Source organism: Oppia nitens, unplaced genomic scaffold (assembly GCF_028296485.1).
Source record: "Oppia nitens isolate AA-2021 unplaced genomic scaffold, nextdenovo-longstitch-racon4-pilon3 scaffold13_pilon_pilon_pilon, whole genome shotgun sequence".
NCBI classification, from domain to species: Eukaryota; Metazoa; Arthropoda; class Arachnida; order Sarcoptiformes; family Oppiidae; genus Oppia; species Oppia nitens.
The window spans coordinates 826,156-847,260 of NW_026533192.1; the positions used below are offsets into that span (position 1 = coordinate 826,156).

The following is a 21,105-nucleotide window of genomic DNA, read 5'->3' on the forward strand; positions in this document are numbered from 1 at the left end:
ACACAACATATGTGCTAAAAATGTTTTAATATATACCTAATGAGAGTTTGCTTTTTTGTAAAAAAATGTTTGTAATAAGTTTATTGCATTGAATAATAATGTTAGACCACTTTAATGCATATAATAATCAATCATAAATTTCACTGAAATATGTTTTACAAGATTGTCAATTAATAGTTCCTTTTATGGTAAATATATTTTATATTTTTTATTATATCTTTTTTATAAAAAGTATTTTTTTATAAAAATTGCTTAGAGGCTCATGGGACAAGGTTATATTTGAGATCAATATATATATATATAACTCATATTTAGTAAATGGCAAAAAAGAGAAATTTCTAAAATAATAGACAAATTTTTAGAAAGTTTCTAAAAGAAAATTTCTGTCTATTTGATCTTCATGTTAATGTTAATTTTGTTTTATCATTATTAGTTATCTTTTACCAATACATTTTGATTACAAATAATAGTTAAATATTATTATTATTAGTATTTTAATTAATAATTAATGTAAAAAATTAATCTTTTTTTATTATATTAAACTAAAAACAATTAAATAATTAATAAAATTTTACAAAACTATAATTTTTTATATAGGGATCCAATTTGTATATAATTCATGTATTGTTATATTAGTATTACAATGGCTACATATATGTGAATCCTATAGTAAATTTTTAAGTAGTAACTTTATAATAAGAAAGTAAAATTTCTAAAGAAATTTATTATTGAGAAATTTACTATAAATTTCTATTTACACAACTCTACTCATATTACAGTATATTATAAATAATTTAAACCAATGCTAAAAATTGTATCGTATAAAATAAATTGTTAATTAACAAAATATTGATTAATGTAATATAATATTATGTTAATGAAATATATAAGTATACATATATTAAATAGATAATTTAAGTATAAATAAGTATAAACTATAAATTATTTTTTGGTTTATTTATTAATTATTATAATAATTTCTAACTCAGTTTCTTTTTAATTTTCATATACACACTAACTTTCTCACATAATCACAATGACTGACTGATTAACTAATATTTAATAGCAAATGTTTGCAAAATTGATATTAAATTTCAAAGTTTGACCTAAATTTAAATATCAATTTTTGTCTACTGAAATATAATATATAAAGTTATGGTAATTACTAAATGGATAACATTTGAAATAACACAATTTTATCACAATATATTTGATGCAATAAACATGATTTACTAAAAACAATACTTTCGTTTCAATTTTAATAAATTATTTATTAGTGAAAAAAGTATAAATAAAAAACCACATGTTTTTATTAGATAGAAATTGGTATAAAACAACAAATATCAATACAATGTATTACATTTGGGAATATATTTAAATAGTATTATACGAAAATTTAATCAAATATATATATACAGTATAAATAATACCAATTTATTTGATATTTTATTTGATATTTAATAATAGATTATATAGTAATTTATAATCGTATAAACTATTTGAAACACTGATGATTAAATTTATTAATCATAATAAATAATTTTTATACAATACCTAAATTCTAATATACACACCCATAATTTTATTATTAGATTTTCTAGATATTGATAATATATTAAGTCAATTATATATAATTGATGATAATTGATAAATAAATTTTATCATATAAAAAGTTTTTATGTGATATTATCAAATATTAAATACAAAGAAAATAATTTATTAGACATAAATAGTTTAATTATTACTAACTCTTTAAAAAAAACGTTGAAACAAATACTTCATATGTTATATATTGTAGATATAATGTATACTATAGTGTATTAACTACAATATGTATTATTAATTATGAGTAAAAATTTATATGTAACTAAAATAATAATGTTTACATTAATGAATAATATGGGACCAATTGTTACATTAGCTTTAGGCTTAACTCAACTCTTATTTATTATAAAATATATTATTTTAAGTAAAGCTCTTATTTGTTCATCTAATTAGTTAAAAAATTTGTTTTATCATAAATGCGAAACTATTTTTAAAACTATATTGTTATGACTTTTATGTAACTTATTTTTAGATAACATAAATTTTATTAAGTAAAATACTGTATACAATACTAACTTATAATATTTTATCATTACTATCAGTATATTAATTTACATAATGTAAAGCAAATGACAATATTTTTTAAAAAATATTATTTTGATGTTTTATAATATTGTAAAACTTACAGTTAAACTTGATGTAAAATTTACAAAATATTTAATTATAATTCAATATAATTTTAAATTAATCTATTATATAACCATTTTTAATTATTAGCAATTTTGGATATCGAAAATATATTAACTAATTAGTTCTAATTATAAGCTTAACAAAATCTCAATGACTTTATTTTAAATTAAACTATAGTTTTAATGTTTGAAAATACTTATATTGTTAATAAAGTATTATCTATTTTGAGATTAATTAGATACTTAACTATTTAATGATATATTTGTTTTAATTTATTAAAATAAATTATTTATAGTAAAATAATTTATACTTTCGTAATAGTTTTAATGGACAACTATTATTTATAACATATAATCCAAAAATTTGTTTTCCAGACACAGAATATTCTGTATAAATAACAATTTTTATGCGAATTTTTTGTTGCATTTTATGTAATCCATTAATAATTTGTGAATCCATAATAATTTTGTAGCGCTTGTAATAACTTTACGTGACTTGTTTGTAGATATTTCACATATTATTATTATATTATTACATATTTCTATATTATGTGATAGTTTTAAAATTTGCTAATATGATCTTTATTAATATTATCTAAATTGTAATGTTTATTGAAATTTTAATTTTAAGCACATAATAAATATGTATTTGTTTAGTTGTATAATCCAAAACTTAATAAATAAATCTATTTTCAAAAACTCGCTAATTATGTAATCAAATACTCAAATCCAATAATAGTTTAAATAGTTAACTATTTAATCAATTGATTTCAACATCAATTAAATATAACTTTTGTTATACTATAGAATACTTTGATTTTAATGAAACAGTTTGCTTACCGTATATTCGTTAACCAAAAATCAAACTAAACTTTTACTCTGACTTAAGGCACCGTTACTTTCTTACGTCTCTCTCTCTCTCTCTCTCTCTCTCTCTCTCTCTCTCTCTCTCTCTCTTATCGCTCGCTCTCTCCCTTTCTCTCTCATGTCTTATTCAGAGTCAAACTAGATTTACACACATTCATACAGTGTTTATATTAAATAAATAGTCGATATCAGAGAGGAAGGTCTGATAGCAAACTAATTAAGTTTTATATGATCTATACGTTGAGTTAAAGGACAGATAGACATACACACACACAAACATACATGTTGTTCATCGATTGTAGTCTCACTTATAATACAGTATATACACACAATATATAATATATATATGTATACTATATATGACTGAAATGTCTTATAGACATAAAATGTTATTAAAAACAAGATAAACAAAATAAATGCAAATATATGACTCGTTAATTATATAATATTTTTTGTTGTTGTAATATACTATTCAACTCAACATTGGAATTGCAATCACAGATAATAAAAAATAATGATTTAATTAATTTAAATTAGTCTAATATAGTATAATATAGTATAATATAGTATAATGATGTTTCTGAATATATGATATCAATTCAATTTCGACAATTTTTTCTCATGCAATACCATTACTATTGATAGTAATACTACTACTACTACTACTACTACTCACTCAGTTAATTATTATCCAAGAGGTCGATAATAATTGCCTCACACGTGATGTGAATTGTTAATGCAAATTAGCCAACCTATCGATTTGGACATAAAATATTAATATATTAGTCAAATATTATATATATATCAATATATTGTATATTTTATATATCAGTATTTAACTAAAAAAAACTATTATCAATATATGAAACAATACAATATCTATTTCTACAGCTTGTCTTTTGGGAAGATAGCGCCACCTAAACGGTATAATATAAAAAATTGGTTGACACGTGGTTTTGATTGTTTACATATCAAACCCTTAACCTGCGATTTTCATCTAATTATCTCTAGTCGTGTATAAGATATAACCATTTAAAGAGGTCTGGTCGGAAGTTTTTCGGTGATACCAATGGAGTTATCGGAGGAACACAAACGTGTCATAATTTATTATGAGTTTTTGTCCACACAAGACCCGAACGAAATTCATCGTCGGATGGTGGACAGGTTGGGCAATAATAGCCCTGCTTACAGTACAATCACCAAATGGATCCGACATTTCAAACTCGGTGTACAGTCACTCAAAGATGGCGAAAGAAAAGGTCCGGAAGTTACTGTATCGACCCCTGAAAATGCGGCCGCTGTCGAAAAGATAATAAGAGCAGATCCATGGATCACATACCGTGAGTTAGAGGAAAAGTCAGGCATTCATCGCACAACACTTCAAAAAATATGCACTGATTTGATTGGCGTACGGAAGCGTTTATGTCGGTTTGTTCCTCACTTTCTATCAGATGAACAAAAACAACAACGTGTGAACATTTGCCGAGAAAATCTAAAGATGTGGAAGAATAAGGGACATGTTTTAATTGATAAGATCACTACAGGTGATGAAACATATGTTCACTATTATGAGCCAAAATTGTCACGTGAAGCGAAGATATTTGTGTTTGAAGATGAGGTACCGCCCGATATTGTCAAACGTGATAAAACTATTGGAAAAGTTATGTACGCCGTATTTTTCAATACGGCGGGTTTGGTGGCCGCGGTAAAGTTATGCGGACAGAAGACAGCCACGGCTTTGTGGTACACCACACAATGTCTTCCTAAAGTCATTGAGGGATCTGCAAAAAAAGGAATGCACCACGACAACAGCCGAGTTCATACTGCAAAACTGACTCAAGAGTTTTTGGCCAAAAATAATGTCAAGACTGTACCGCACCCGCCATATTCCCCCGACCTTGCAATGTGTGACTTTTGGTTGTTTAGTGGTCTGAAGCATTTTCTCCGCGGACAAGCATTTAAGACAGAGGAAGAGTTGGACTGCGCGGTGATGGAGTATTTTCACTCCATTTCTGAAGATCGCTATAAAAAAGCTTTCGAGATGTGGAGATCCCGAATGGAGCTATGCATCGAATTAGGAGGTGACTATATTTAAAAAATAAATTTTTTATTTTCATAAATTACGTCTAGTTTTCCTTGTGCTACGTTCCCAAAAGACAAGCTGTATCATCATTAGTATGAAATATTTTATGATATACAGTATTATATCATTATTTAAAAGTTTAACTCTGCAATAGTATATAAATTTAGAGTTATGTTTATATGAAGAATCTTTGAAAGTTTTCTCACTTAAAAGTAAATTATAAGTTGACATAAAAAATGTTTTTATATACTAGAAATGTTTTGATTACTACTTATTTGCAAATTAATCAGTTAGACAGTAATATTTATGAGATTAATAAAACTATTAACATTTTAAAAATATTTATTGACATTTTAAACAAAAAACATATATTCTATATTAGTTTTACTTTAACTATATTCTTATAAATTAAAATATTAAAATATATACAAAAAATTAATATATTGTATCGTATGAATAATAAAAATTTCAAAAGGAGATTTCACAATAATTTTTATAACAATAAAAACAATAGTTATAAATCATTAAATAAAGATCATTAAAACTTATAAGAGTAACTAAAAATAATTATATATTTTTTTAATCAAAAGTACTAATTTAAAATATCAAAACATTTTATCTTTAGTTTATTATATATTTTATCAAAAGTTTTAGAATTTTAAAGTTCAAAACAATTAATTTTTGATTTAGATTACAAAGATATTCTTAATATAAACTTAGTTTAAATTATAACTTTATTTTATTATTCAAATTCATTTATTGTCATAAAATATATAAAAATATAATTTTATGTGAATATACATTACATTATATAAAATATGTGTATATTTATTCTGTATTAGAAGTAAACGTTAAAAACGATATAAATATTTAGTGGTATTAACATTGAAATTAATATTTTATGCAAATGACCAAACAGTACAACAATTAGCTTATAGTCAATGAATTTTTTAATATGTTTTGTCAGATTACAGTATTCAATATTGTATTTTATACACATAATAGTAACTAAAAATTGTTAACAATAAGTATTTAATAATTGCTAAAACAATTTTAATCATAATTTTAAATATTAATATTAATTAATTGGCAAAGTATTCTACAAATTTTGCAATAAAAAGTAGCCATTAAATAATTATTGTTTTATAATTATTTTTGTAAAATTGTCACAATTATAGCCAATATTATAATTGAGTAGAAATAATGATTTTACTATTGTTAAAATAATTGAGTAATAACAACATATAATGAAATACATAATGTTATAATTAAAATTCATAATATAAATTAAATACTGTATAATATTAATACAATGAATGTATTTTAAATATGATATTATCTACAGTTTAAATAGAGTATATTTTTTTGTATGCGTGACATTACTTATATTTAAATGATTATTTGCATTTACAGTTTATCTATCAGATATTTTTGTTTTTATCATTATTTTTATTGAATCCAACAATTTGTTAGACTAATAGATATATTTATGATTAATTTGTCAATTAATTGAAAATTAGTATGCAATTATATAATATATAAAATAATAGTAGATGCAACTAATAATGTTAATTAATAAATTTTATACATTTTTATATAATAGAATTTTATCATATTTATCATAAACAATTTTTTTATATTTATAATTATTATTTTAATTATCTAATTTTATATTTGCATTGGTATAATAAACAAAAACAATAATAAAAATATAATATATGAGTGTGTAGTTTACGGTTATAAACATACTGTATATTGTGTAACAAATATATATCATATATCATATAAAACATCTATGAATTATACAATGTATTGTATTATAACATTACTATTATTTATGACTATCATATCAAAACAACAGTATAATTGTTATTCACTATAATTTATTTTTATTTTTTATTTGGTAAATAAAACAATATAAACAAACAAATATAGTAATAATAATAAAAATTTTATAAAGATATCGTAGCATAAAAATTTATTTTAATACGCTTTAGCAAACAATTTAAAATGATTAAATATTATTAAATAGTTTTAAAATATTGACATTTCTATCCTACATATTAGTAAATAAAAAATATATTATTATCATATTTGTATTTAATATGTACATATATGTAAAATGTGTTTAAGTAAACTTTTATACTTTTAATAAAATATTTTTAAAACAATAACAATAAACAATATTTAAAAAAACATGAAATATTTTATTTAGTTTTACATTTATTTTTTAAATTTATAATCTAGATAATTAATAAAAATGTGATTATTAATAATGATTAAAAAATCGTATATTATACTATCATAGTAAACATTTAAACCAAACAATATTCAATTTATTTTTTTTATTACTTAGATTGTTATTTACTTCTATTAATATTTAGTATAATATTATTTATAGCACACAAAATTAAATATGTATTGTTTTATTTAATAAATATGGTTTTAATAAATATTAGTTTACTATTACAAAATTAATTAATTAAACTATTTGTTTAAATTAATTTGTTTCAAGTAAAATTAAAATATATTGAATTTACTGATAATAATAATTATTAGAAATGATAAAAAAATAATCATAAATATACTGTACACTTTATTTAAATAACCATGGTAACTGATAATTATTTTATCATATAAAACCAATAATTTTAATCATAATAATAGACTCTATTGTATCAATAAACTCATTTAATAAACATTATATGCATACAAAATGTGTATATTATTATAATACCGGTTATGTATATTATTAACTTTATGTGAAACTAACAATTAAGTTTACGTAAACATAATATGATACCTAATATTTACAAAACTATTAATCATTATATTTATTGTATAGTATGTTATTTTTATGAAAATAATAATATAATACACTACTAATAGTAATTTTTTTTATTAAAATTAATTACTTAATTAAACAGTTTTAAAATTTATTTTTTATATATTATTAATTTCAATAAAAAATTATATATTTTTGTAAAAACAAGAATATTGTAAATTAAATTCTTGTAATTCCAAAATTATAATAATTTATTTTTGTTGATTTTTATGATAAATAAAAATTGTTTATGAAACATAATTTATTTATTATATAATTGGTAAATATTTATTTAAACATTTTCATTTTATTTAATTGTTTATCAAATTAATAATTTGTAAAATTCTTAAATTATAAAAATAATGAAAGTATTATTTTTTTCATTTATATATAAAGGTTTAACAATTTAATCATTTAACGTATTTGTAATATTAGACATTTGATTTAGCAAAAGTGCTGCAAACCTTATATTAATTTTAATTTTTTTTATGTTGAAAATCTATAGTTAGGTAATTGAATACAAACATAAAGAATTGAATTAAATTTTGATTTTAAATATTATTTTTATTATTGAAAAACATTTTCAAGTATTGAATTTCATGTGATTTGATGGTCGAAATAAATATATAAATCTAATTTATTGACAATATTTTGTCGCCAAAAATATTTATATAAAAACAAAATCACTTCAATAAAATAATTTAATAAATTCACTGTTACATCGGTTTTACAGAAATATTATATAAGTTTTTATATAAATGATATAAAATCTTTATCATAAGTAATGAGACAAGTTTTTTAGCAAAATTTTTTATGAAAGAGTTAATTATTGTTTTATAATCGGTTGTAGGTCTCATACCGACCCACGCATAACTACCGGTACCTCCTATTCCTCCTCTACGTTGTGGTCAAACAATAGATAATATACATTATAAAAATATAATGGAGAATTTTATTTTACTAAAAATTATTTTTAATAAATGATTTATTATAAATTAGATATTTTCATAACAATCATAGCCATTTTATTTTTTTTTATTTTGAAATTTACAAATTATCATGTTTTTATTAATTTTGCAAGTCAACTAGATAATTTTAGTAAAATTCTGAAACACGTATCTAATTATATTTTATTTAATTTATTTCGTTATTTATTAGTATTTAAGTACTTATTTTAGTTTTTTGAGATATTGAACCTCACTGAGCCTGCATACCGGTGCAACAATACATAAAAACTTAATATATATTTACATTGATATAAATAGTAATAAACCAGTTGCAAAAAAATCATTTTGACCTAGGTATTCCTTCATAATATTATATCCTTCAAAATATTTTTGCTAAAAAACCACTCTCACTACTTTAGAGACAGGTTTATATATATATATAGTAAATAAAAAATTAATTTTTAATTTAAATTCACTTATATATATGTAATATAATAAATATATAAATTCAATTGTATATAGAAATCTGTATGAAATGTTTTTATTTGCTTTATCAGTATTTTTATTTTTATAATATTTTTTATTATATTTATATTGAATTTCTTTTATTCCAAGAATTAAACATTAAATGTCAATTAATACAATTGAATTTACTTTTAATGTAAGCATTCAAATAAATTAATTATTATAATAAAAACAAATTTATTTTTTATCTGTATATTTGTATAAATATTTATTATTATATATAGTATGCTTTAAACTATTACAATAAATAATTTATATTCACTTAAGTTATTAGTATATTTGTATACCAAATAAATTTAAATAGAAAAATAAATTATATAATACATTCCGTTAACATTTGTTTTAATAAATTAAATATTATTTATTTATTATTAGTATCTTACATATAATATAATATTCAAAAAGCACATAATTGTTAATCAATGACTATAGTATTGATATTTTTATTTTTTAGATTTAAAAGTTTGTTGACAAAAATTATTAAAGTTTGCTAACATTAATATACATTGTTTGAATAGATTTTTATTTGTTAGTTAATAAATAAAATACATTTCTATTCTTAATATTTATAACTCGTTAAAAATTTCATATAAATTAACAAATGAAAAAACCAAAAAATAAATAAAAAACTACTTTTATATCATAAAAATATTAACTTTGATTTTGTTGTTCAAACCATTGCTCACAAATTATATCTCTTTAATCAGTTATAACAAAATATTTAAAATCCGGTTTCAATTAATACTAAAAAAACGTGACAATCAATGAGTAATATAACAATGCCTTTAAATAACAGCGTTTTCTAAGAGTAAAAATACATGAATTTCCTTTGAATTAGTTTTCAATAACTCATTCACAAGTGTTATGATTAGTAGGCGAAGCAATTGAAGCCTTCAATAGATGGCTAACAATAAGTCTTTTTTTATTAACATCTTATTAATAGATATTTTTTGTTAATCATTATAATTTATACTTCTCTCTCTCTCTCTCTCTCTCTCTCTCTCTCTCTCTCTCTCTCTCTCTTTTCTTTCTTTCTTTCTTTCTCTATCTCTCCCACATAAACAAAATAAAGTTAGTATTTTAATATGATATTATAATAATAACAAATTAAAATTATGAATTTAGACTTACCTATGAATCTGTTTTTGTTGTGTAATTGAATAAATTGTAACATTTTTCATATAACATATGAGATAACTTATCTCTTGATAGAGTTGTCACACAGTGTCTGTGTATTTGTTTGTCTCACAGTATTTGCCTAATAGTTGTTAAACTATTGAATCTCTAGTGTAAAAACTACCGGTGCATCTAACGATAGTATTGATATAAACATGCGCTGCTTTCTACTATTGCTTGTTATTATTATTATTATTGTAATGCATTGTATTAGTAGTTCACATAATAAAGTAGAAATATAAGAGAATTTTCTTGTAATTTGTATAAATTATAACTAAATTAGATGTTATTGACTGTATGTGTTCATGTGTTTTTGAATTAAATAGTAAACATCTAGTTTAAGCACTGGGATTAGGTATCACAATGTAGTGAAAATAATGATAACTAATAATAATTTTAGAGTACAGTATAAATCAAATTAGTGATAATATTTGCTATACTCTATCTTAATCTATTGAATAGATTATTTTATTATTAGAGTTATCCTAAAAAAGATATTACCATATTTTAATACACTGAGATATTACGTAATAAATAATACAGTATATCTATCCAAAACATAAAATAATAATTTGACATTAAATATAAAAATAATACAAACACATTTAATAATTTATATTTAATATTACCGTAAATTATTGATTATAAAATAAATTATTATTAATTGATGTGACGCAAAATTGTTTAGAAAATTAAATTATTTTTACAATTTTAAATATCTAGCATGTAAACTTATAGATAATTTTGCTCATTTTATTTTATTACATATTTGAATATTGGAAATTTATTTTGGAAACACTCTACTTATAGTATATTAGTAAAAATTAGTGTTGTAACATGTCTAAAATTTACCTTTGTAATACATGTAACCTAATATAAACTATTAGGTATATATATATATATATATATATTAGATACTATTATATGTACGTATGTAGACCGTGACATTACTTTATCCCTGAATTAAATCAAATTAAATTTCTATTATTATATTTTATTTGAAAAATCCATGTATTTTACTGTAGTCTCATTTATACTCATAAAATAGATTCAGATTTTTATAAGTGTTGGAATAAAATGGAAAATAAAACAAAAATACCAACATTTTTAATATTTATTTTTTGTAAATAAATTTACATTTTAACTTAATCTAATGAGTGATAATCATTAAAACATGAAAATATTATCTAATGTTTAACAACTAAAGCCAATTATCACACGTAATAAGTTAGTCATAATATCATAAGATTAAAATATACTTTAGTAATTTTATTAAAAATAATATTTATTATCTATTAAATTGTTAAAAACTATAATTATCTGTAAAAGTAGTTAAAGTTTTAGTAATAAAGTAATTTTAAACATTTTTTTAATCCAATTGTACAGATCATTTTTATGATTATTTAACTAATTATTTATGATTATGATTATTTTTTATAAATAATTTAAATACATTGATAAAAAATATTCATTTTAATAAATATAATGTACAAAAAACATCTATGAGAATAATTATTATATTTATTTATTTTACTAATAATAAAGGTTATTTTGTAAATGAATATATCTAAAAATTAATTTAATTATTCAATGATATGCTAATTATTTTGTCTAAATTTATTTAATCTGAAAATATTATAACTAAATATTAATAATAATAATAATATTTGTGTTTTACTTAATATTTCATTATTTAGTAACTGTATTATAGAGTATAAAGACTCATTAAAGATCAAGTTTATTAAAGAGCAATACAGTAATACATTAAAATTAATAATATCTCTAAAATATAATAAAAAAAACTATTAATATTATATCCAAACTGTGCTGTTTTACTAAAAATTTATGAAAATATACTCAAATATCAATATTTTTTATAAATTATCAGAAGTTTTAACATAATATTTGTGTTATAATTTTTTTTAATTTAATTTTCAAAACGTTTTGTTTTCAAAAAAAATCATTTATTATAATAAATCTCTAACTGAGATCTGGAGTCTTAATGTCTTACTTTTATTATTATATTTAATAAAATATTTTATATTACTCTATACAGCATACTTTATACTATTAAATCATTGACTGTAAAAATTATATAATATAACCTATCATTAATTATATTTAGTATTATTAAAATTATAAATAAAACGACAAAAAATAATTTATTTTAAGTTCACAATAGATAAATTTTAATCATATACTCAAGTTTGTTGCTGTTTTCAATTGAAATATCAATTTTAGGAAATAAAGGTTTAAATTTTAATACTGTAATTTATTTTAATTATATATCTGTATATTAGTTTTTAAATAATTTTTAAAATAATAATAATAAATATTGACTTTAAATTAAGCAATAAATAATATTGTCAATGAAAACAACATATGATTTTGTGTTAAGACATTGAAATCTAATATCAATCTGTTTTATTGATATTGCATTCACATTGTATTGCAAAAACATTATTGATATATAAGAGCTGTTATATTACTTTCCATCTCTCTCTCCTCTATCTCTATCTCTCTCTCTCTCTCTCTCTCTCTCTCTCTCTCTCTCTCTCTCTCTCTCTCTCTTTCTTTCTTTCTTTTTTTTCTATATTTCAATATAAACACTTTCACTGATTGAATTGGGATCCAGTGATGTGTGTGAGTGAAAAACTAATATTGCAATTTATATTATACTGTATAATACTATCAATTATACACTAGTGGTTTACTAATTCAATATTTTCAAATCAATTAATAATATTAGTAAAAAAAAAAACTTTATTATACCTATTGGATGTATACTATCTAAAAGATATTATGCTTCTACTGGTTTATATACAGATATTCAACTGTATATACTGTTATATATATAATAATAATAATATATTATTTCAATAAATAAATTAATTTTAATATTAATACATTAAATATTGAATTATATTTTTAGACCATTTGGCAACATTGGTAATCAGTTCTCATTTATTGTCTCAGATAATTAGTATTAACTAATTATACTACACTTAATTTTATCCATTATTTGCTGGTTATATTAGTTTCTAGTTTATTACTCAACATTAATGATATCAAATAGTTATTTTGATTAATCTATTTATCGATTTTTTATATGAAAATAACAATAGTTATTAACTTCAACTTAACTTATAGGTAGATCACGTTGCTGTTACACTAATAGAAAATAGTAGTATTTAAGTTTTGTGTAGGATTAATCTTTTTTTTATATGCCTTAATTTGTGTCAATAATTAATTAAACATCTATATTATAAAAACTCTAATAAAAAATATTAGTGACATTTAATAAATACTAAATAAATATAAATGAATTTTTTAGGAAATTTTTTCTAAAATAAATAGCATTGATGTCAAGCAGGTGGTGATCCTCAAAGTTGTACCAATTAGTTGACAAAATTTGATTACTCAGCTTTCCATTGCATTATATATACRATATATATATATTAGTTATTTGTTGGATGTTTTTTCCTATCGATTAATTGATTGCATGCAAGTTATTCACTAGTGTACCACACAGTCATCACACTAATCATCATTAATATAGTTAATAAAAAATAAAATAAAAGGTAAATGTAGTAAAAATAATACATTTTAGATTATACCGTACAGTAAGTGATGAAAGTTGACTTTTAATTTAAAAACAAATTAACTTAAATCAACAAAAACTATATATTATATATGTATATACAGATATACAGTACAGTATATCAAAATATATATATATATATATATATATATATAAGGTTGGATTTTGTCAATTAAATTAAAAACAATTTTGTTTTTCGTAATTTCTAAAAACATTGTAAACAATTAATAAAGAAGGTCTTAATAATAATTTAATTAACTTAAAAATTAATAAAAAGTATTTTTAAATAAATACAACATTTGATTTAATAGTAAATACAAACAATTTTTTTTGTATCAAATTTTTACCATAAAATAATTTATATAATGTTTAAAAATATAAGCAAATGATTGTTTAGTTTGAGTTAACAATTTATCTAACTTCTCAAACTAACAATCAATCCCCTTGTTATACATTAGCGTTATATAATTATAACTTTTGGTAATCATTACATAGAAAATTAACAATTGTTTGTTTTTTCAAATATTATATTTGTTAACAAGTAATAAGTTATATTAAAATTTAGTAATTAGTAAAAGTTTATATTAACGATACCCTGGTCAATTTAAATGAAAAAGATATTACATTAAAATTATTATTAATTAATTATAAATACCTTCTAATAATAAATAAAATAAAACTTTTTATATTGAGAGTACTTTACAAATTGATTTCAATATACTAAATGTATTTAATAATAAAAGCATTATGTTATATAAAATAATAAAACTTACATTATAAGAGACGATAATTATTTAAATATTTTTTTATTTTTTATTAAAGATAAAGTATTATCATATAAAAGCCATATTGCTTTAAAATAATAATTATTTTAATTATTATTAGTATATTAAGTGTGTATTAGAGAGATGAACCCTAACGGTTCGGTTTCATAAAACTGAATAAAACCGAAACGGTTTTTGTATTGTTTCAGTGCCAGTGTTTCGGTTTGTGTGTTTCAGTACCGATTTGGTTGCGGTTTCTATGTTTTGATTTCTGTTTTAAAAACGATTTTAGATTCAAAATGGTTTCAAATTAAACCCGTTTTAAGTTTAAAATAATATAATATAAAAATATTAATAAATAAATACTGTATAATATTAATTATTAAATATGCCTTTTCTTTAATTAGTATTATTATAATTATTATTTATTATATAAGTTTACTATTTTTTTAATTTTTATCTTTATATAATATACATTATATATAATTAGATTAAATTTTAATAATATATATATATAGATATTTATATATTTTTAGTAAAAATTTATATTTATATATTAAACAAATAAAATTGTAATTAAAACTTAATTAATAATTTAATTATTAGCATATTTTCATAGAATAATATTTCTATAAAAATAAGGTTTCCTTTTATCAACTTTAAATTAAAGTGCCGTAATTTATGTATTAAATTACGATTCGGTTTCCTTCGGTTCGTGGATTTTAGTTACGGTTCGGTTTCGGCTCTAGTTTTTCTGATTTTTCAGTTTCGCTTCGATTACGGTTCGGTTAGGATTCATAAAAAACTGTTCCATTCCTTCTATAGTATGTATGTTTTGGGTACTGTTGTACTAAATAACAAATAATTTACAGAAATAAAATTAATTTTATCAAATTATACATTATATTAGATATATGCATACAATTATATTCTGTAAAACATTTGTTAATATATTTTATTAAAATTTTTAAATTTGATATCACTTATTATAAAAATAATTTGCAAGTTTAACTCATTTTTACTCTAACTTAATTATTAAGAAATGTAAACGTAAGTTTAACTTACAAATTTATTTATTAGTTATTATTTTTTGAAAAATTTGAGTAAATAATAAATTTTTAATATTTACAAATAAATCTTTACAAATGAGTTTAAGTACTGTATTCAAAATTATTTAAAAATACTACTATTTTCCGTCCGGTTATTCTACATTATTTGATATAACTTTATATACTGTATTTAATTACCCATTTAGTTTTATCTAAGATATATATTTTCAATTTTTAAATAATATTAATAATATAAATATATTGACAAAGTATGAGAATTTCCAATATTTATATCATATGAAATGATAATAATAATAATCAAAAAGACTGTATTATATAGTAATTAACAATACAAAAAATAATTATTGAATTATAAATGAATTTATTTCATATTATTATTTTTAGATTAAATTTAGATTTTATAATTAACTCTCTATTGTTTAATGAGTTTATTTAATACAAAATTTTTAATTATAAAAAATTAATACATTTGAAAATGTTTAGTCAATTAATTTGTATTTATCTCTATATTATATTTTATGGTAATTTATTTAATTAAAAATTATTGTTTTTTAATATAAATGTTTAATTTATTTTTCATTTAATTTTAGTTGTGAGCGCTCGTCGGGAATGTATTGTAGAGCGGGTGCCAAATGCCGACACAGTATGTGTCTGTAACTCAACATATTGTGATGACTTCCCGCCACTGCAGACACCAAAACACGGTTTTGTAAACGTCTTCGAGAGTAATAAAATTGGCGATCGGTTTAAACAATCAGAACTTAAGTTTAATAGTATTGGCCTTAAGTTTGGATCACTAAACACTGTTAACATTACAATCAACAAAACTATTAAATACCAGTCAATCATTGGTTTCGGTGCAGCCTTTACTGACAGTACGGGACAGTTGTTTAAAAGTGTCAACAAATCATTAGCTAATCTAATAATTGACAGCTACTTCTCCGATGATGGTATTGAGTATTCAATTGGTCGCATACCGATAGCCGGCACCGACTACTCGGATCGTCCGTATAGTTATGATGACACCGACGAAGATCTAGAGCTTAAACACTTTGCTCTACAAAAAGATGACATTGAATTCAAGGTTTGGATTTTTCAATAACAATCACTTTATACTAAAATATTGCTATTTATTTCAGATACCGTTTATTAAGAGAGCCCTATCTGTTAGTCCATATAAACTCAAATTGCTTGGTAGTCCGTGGAGTCCGCCTTCTTGGATGAAAACTAACCATAAGTTTAACGAAAGCGGATCTCTTAGAGGTGATGTCGGCGGACAATACTATCAGTCATTTGCCAAATATATTGTTAAGTAAATACAGTGATAAAAAATAATTAATTTAATTGTTTAATTTAAACTTTGATGAAAATTAAATTAAATAGATTTTTAGAAGCATATAAAGAGCATGACATTCATTTATGGGGAATTACAGTCGAAAATGAACCAATTCAGGGCTCAACTAACCCTAAGCATCCGTTTAACTGTTTAAACCTAACGGCACAAAATGAAAGGGATTTTGTAAAACTTAATTTAGGTCCGACTCTTGAAACGGCTGGTTATGGCAAAGACAGTGGTTTTCAATTAATGATTTACGACGACGACAGCGATCACATACAAGACTTTGTATCAACAATATTGAGTGACACTAAAGCGGCTAAATATGTTTCGGGTATAGGATATCATTGGTACGCTAATCTAAAATACCCGAATGGCTTTCCCGAGTTTATCATTGGCGATCTTTATAGAAAATATGGCAAAAATTATTTTTTGCTAAATACTGAGGCCTGTCATTTGGATGGTCCGAGTTTGGGCCGTTGGGATCACGCAGAAAGATATGCCAATGATATCATTAGAGTCGGTATTAGTGTAATAAAAAAATTGTTAAATCTTTATTTGCTTTATATTTAATAGTCTCTCAATAATTATGTGAACGGTTGGGTTGAATGGAACCTGGCATTGGACATGGATGGTGGTCCCAGGTGGAATGACAAACAGGGTTATGGAGGCACTATAAATATAGACAGCAAAATAGGTGTGGCATACAAACAACCATCGTTTTATGCTTTGGGACACTTTAGCAAATTTATATCACCCGAATCCATACGTATTGAACATACAATTGATAAATCAGTTGACAATTTTGTTGTCGTAACTTTGGTCAGACCTGACAACAGGACAGTACTCGTGGCACTCAATGCTGGCAACGATGACATTGTCTTAAATATTAAAGAGTCGACTAATACTGTGTCTCATATAATTTCCAGTCATTCCGTTCAATCATATATTTGGTAAATGAATGCAAATTATAGTTAATAATATAATTTTATAATATGACTATAAATACAATAATATCAAACATTAGTATAAAAATAATGATAAATTTTATTGTTACCATTACTTATAGATTAAGATTATCATGTTATTATTATGTGTATATTTAATAGTTACAATGTATAAATAATATAAATAATTTAGTAATATGAAACATTTGAAGATGACATGGTTGAATTTAATATTATTATAATATAGTATATTCAATACTATATTGTATTATATTATTATAATAAATAATTACATTGACATAATTTTTACTGTAATCATGTGATTAAAATAAAATAAAAGCTATAATTAATTGTTTTTCAATTAATAATGATTTACCATTTTTAGTTGAGTTTTAATCATATCAGCAAAAATTGTTTATTTATTTCAAAATTTTATCTAATATTTCTCATAATAATACCAAATGTATTGTATTATCTTAACTTAACTATCTTTATAAATTAGATGTTTTATTTTTTGAAATAATTTTATAAAACTTTTTTAATTAATTTATTTTAATACAGTGTTACAATTTTAATAATATAAAGCCTAACTAATATAAAATAATAATTTTAACTAACATAAATTTTGGTATCTAATATAAAAAATATTTATATTAATATTTATTATAATTTAAATATCACAATTAAAAATGTCAAATCTAATTTTATTAGTTATTTATTTATTAATAACACAAATTGAGATTTCGTTGACTAAAACAAACCAATTTAACGACACATTTATATCAAAGTCTCGATTGGGTGTCTATAAAGAGTCGGCCGTTTCTACCGATGCCGCCGATTGTGCTTCAGTTGGAAAGTAATGCAATTAATATCAAAAAATTTCTAAATTAATCTAAAGATAATTAATTTATAGAGAAATTATGGATCTAAACGGTACGGCTGCTGATATAGTAATAGCAGTTTCTCTATGTATGGGTGTAGTGATTCCCGAATCAATGGGTTTGGGAGGCGGAGGAGTTATAGTCTTTTATAATCGATCCACACAGCAATCGTATAGTATAGATGCTCGAGAGGAAGCTCCCAGAGCTGCCACCAAAAACATGTATAAAAACTCGACAATGTCTCAAACTGGACCATTATCAATAGCAGTGCCAGGAGCATTGGCCGGTTACTGGGAACTACATCAAAAATCGGGTAGATTATCATGGAATAGGCTATTTGTCGGTGCCATCAAATATGCCAAACATGGATTCAAAGTTAGTGAACATATGGCTTACGCTATCAAACTCAATGAGGGATATATAAAAAATCATACAGCTTTTGGGTCTGTATATATAATTATATATAATTAAATAGTACTTATAATTAAATTAAAAAATAGTTTTAAATAATTGTAAAACATTTTTATATTATTCAGTGAAATATATCTTAACAAAAAAACAGGTCAAGTAATTAAAGAAAATGAAACTTTAATACAAACAACATTAGCAAAAACGTTGGAAAAGTTAGCAAAATCTAGAGATCCATTAAAACTGTTTTACGAGAACAGTATGGCTCAAGATATCATTGACGACATCAAAGATGCCACAAATGATTGGCCTGAAAATGGTATTACATTTTTAAAAATTTAATTAATAGTTAATAATAATAATTATGTAATTTGTTTCACTCAGAAATCATAACATTAGATGACTTTAGGGATTACAGAATCGATACGACAAAAGATGTTATCAAAACTCAATTCAAGAGAGAAAATCTGACACTCCATACAATGCCATTACCGGGCACTGGTATCCTATTATCATTTATTATGAAAGTTATGGAAAACTTTGACGATCTTTATCCCAATGCATTCAAATCGCTAAATACATCAATACTTTTTTACCATCGTTTGATGGAAACATTTAAGTACACGTTTTCGTGCCGTATGTTTTTAGGTGACGACAACTTCGAGGATATGGAGGCTTTTATGCATAACCTGTCGTCGCCTTACTTTATCGATCGGGTACACAATGATATAGACGATCGCCAAACATATAACGACTCCAAACATTACGGTCCGCGCATTTTCATGAGTGAAGATCACGGCACGTCTCACGTGTCAGTTATCGACAAATACGGCAATGCGGTCGCTATATCGGCCACTGTTAATATGTAGTACGTGATTAACATTTAGTTTTTTTTATTTATTAGATATTCATTAATAACTATTTTTTACGATAGCTTTGGCAGTAAAGTGTTGTCCAGACGGACCGGTTTAGTGTTAAACGACGAAATGGATGATTTCAGCTCCAATTTTACCAATACTTATGGTGTGCCGCCGTCTGACCACAACCTTATTCAGCCATACAAACGTCCTCTCAGTTCAATGTGTCCGTCAATATTTGTTGAACCGACGGGTAACGTACGACTTATTATCGGTGCGAGCGGTGGCACCAAAATAATAACTGGAGTGGCAGTCGTTGCAATCAGACATCTGTGGATGAATGAAACAATCAAACAGGCTATTGATTGGCCACGACTTCATCATCAGTTATGGCCAAATAAGATCATCTATGAGAGCAACTTTCCTAAAGATATCTTAGAAGGACTCAAAAGATTAGGTCATAAGACTGAAGATTTGGGACAAGAAAGGGGTGCTATAGTTATGGCTATTAATAGATATAATAATTTGTTTTACGCTAATTCTGACTTTAGAAAAGGTGGTGATGTGGACGGCTTATAATCATAA

At 22.4% G+C, this 21,105-nt stretch overlaps 3 protein-coding genes across 3 annotated transcripts; all 3 read left to right on the forward strand.

Moving 5' to 3' along the window:
• The first annotated feature begins 4,170 nt into the window (after nucleotides 1–4,170).
• Nucleotides 4,171–5,196, forward strand: LOC128959787 (histone-lysine N-methyltransferase SETMAR-like). Its single transcript, XM_054305804.1, has one exon. It carries the CDS (start codon nucleotides 4,171–4,173, stop codon nucleotides 5,194–5,196), a length of 1,026 nt encoding a protein of 341 aa, XP_054161779.1.
• Nucleotides 5,197–16,550: 11,354 nt separating this feature from the next.
• LOC128959797 (putative glucosylceramidase 3) lies at nucleotides 16,551–18,384 on the forward strand. Its single transcript, XM_054305814.1, has 5 exons — nucleotides 16,551–16,612; nucleotides 16,682–17,175; nucleotides 17,231–17,403; nucleotides 17,475–17,946; nucleotides 18,004–18,384. The coding sequence occupies exons 1-5, from the start codon at nucleotides 16,567–16,569 to the stop codon at nucleotides 18,382–18,384; spliced, it is 1,566 nt and encodes a 521-aa protein (XP_054161789.1). The 5' UTR covers nucleotides 16,551–16,566.
• Nucleotides 18,385–19,159: 775 nt separating this feature from the next.
• LOC128959806 (scoloptoxin SSD14-like) lies at nucleotides 19,160–21,099 on the forward strand. The gene is made up of 5 exons (XM_054305824.1): nucleotides 19,160–19,230; nucleotides 19,288–19,698; nucleotides 19,792–19,982; nucleotides 20,048–20,531; nucleotides 20,598–21,099. Exons 2-5 carry the CDS (start codon nucleotides 19,295–19,297, stop codon nucleotides 21,097–21,099), a joined length of 1,581 nt encoding a protein of 526 aa, XP_054161799.1. The 5' UTR covers nucleotides 19,160–19,230; nucleotides 19,288–19,294.
• Nucleotides 21,100–21,105: the final 6 nt, after the last annotated feature.

Bases quoted from the DNA above. Each gene is read 5' to 3' on its own strand.
- LOC128959806 (XM_054305824.1), top strand. From the start codon at position 19,295: ATGGATCTAAACGGTACGGCTGCTGATATAGTAATAGCAGTTTCTCTA. The intron at 19,699-19,791 runs GTCTGTATATAT...TATATTATTCAG, and splicing joins AAAAATCATACAGCTTTTGG to TGAAATATATCTTAACAAAA. The intron at 19,983-20,047 runs GTATTACATTTT...TGTTTCACTCAG, and splicing joins AAATGATTGGCCTGAAAATG to AAATCATAACATTAGATGAC.
- LOC128959797 (XM_054305814.1), top strand. From the start codon at position 16,567: ATGTTTAGTCAATTAATTTGTATTTATCTCTATATTATATTTTATG. The intron at 17,176-17,230 runs GTTTGGATTTTT...TATTTATTTCAG, and splicing joins AAGATGACATTGAATTCAAG to ATACCGTTTATTAAGAGAGC. The intron at 17,404-17,474 runs GTAAATACAGTG...TAAATTAAATAG, and splicing joins TTTGCCAAATATATTGTTAA to ATTTTTAGAAGCATATAAAG.
- LOC128959787 (XM_054305804.1), top strand. From the start codon at position 4,171: ATGGAGTTATCGGAGGAACACAAACGTGTCATAATTTATTATGAGTTT.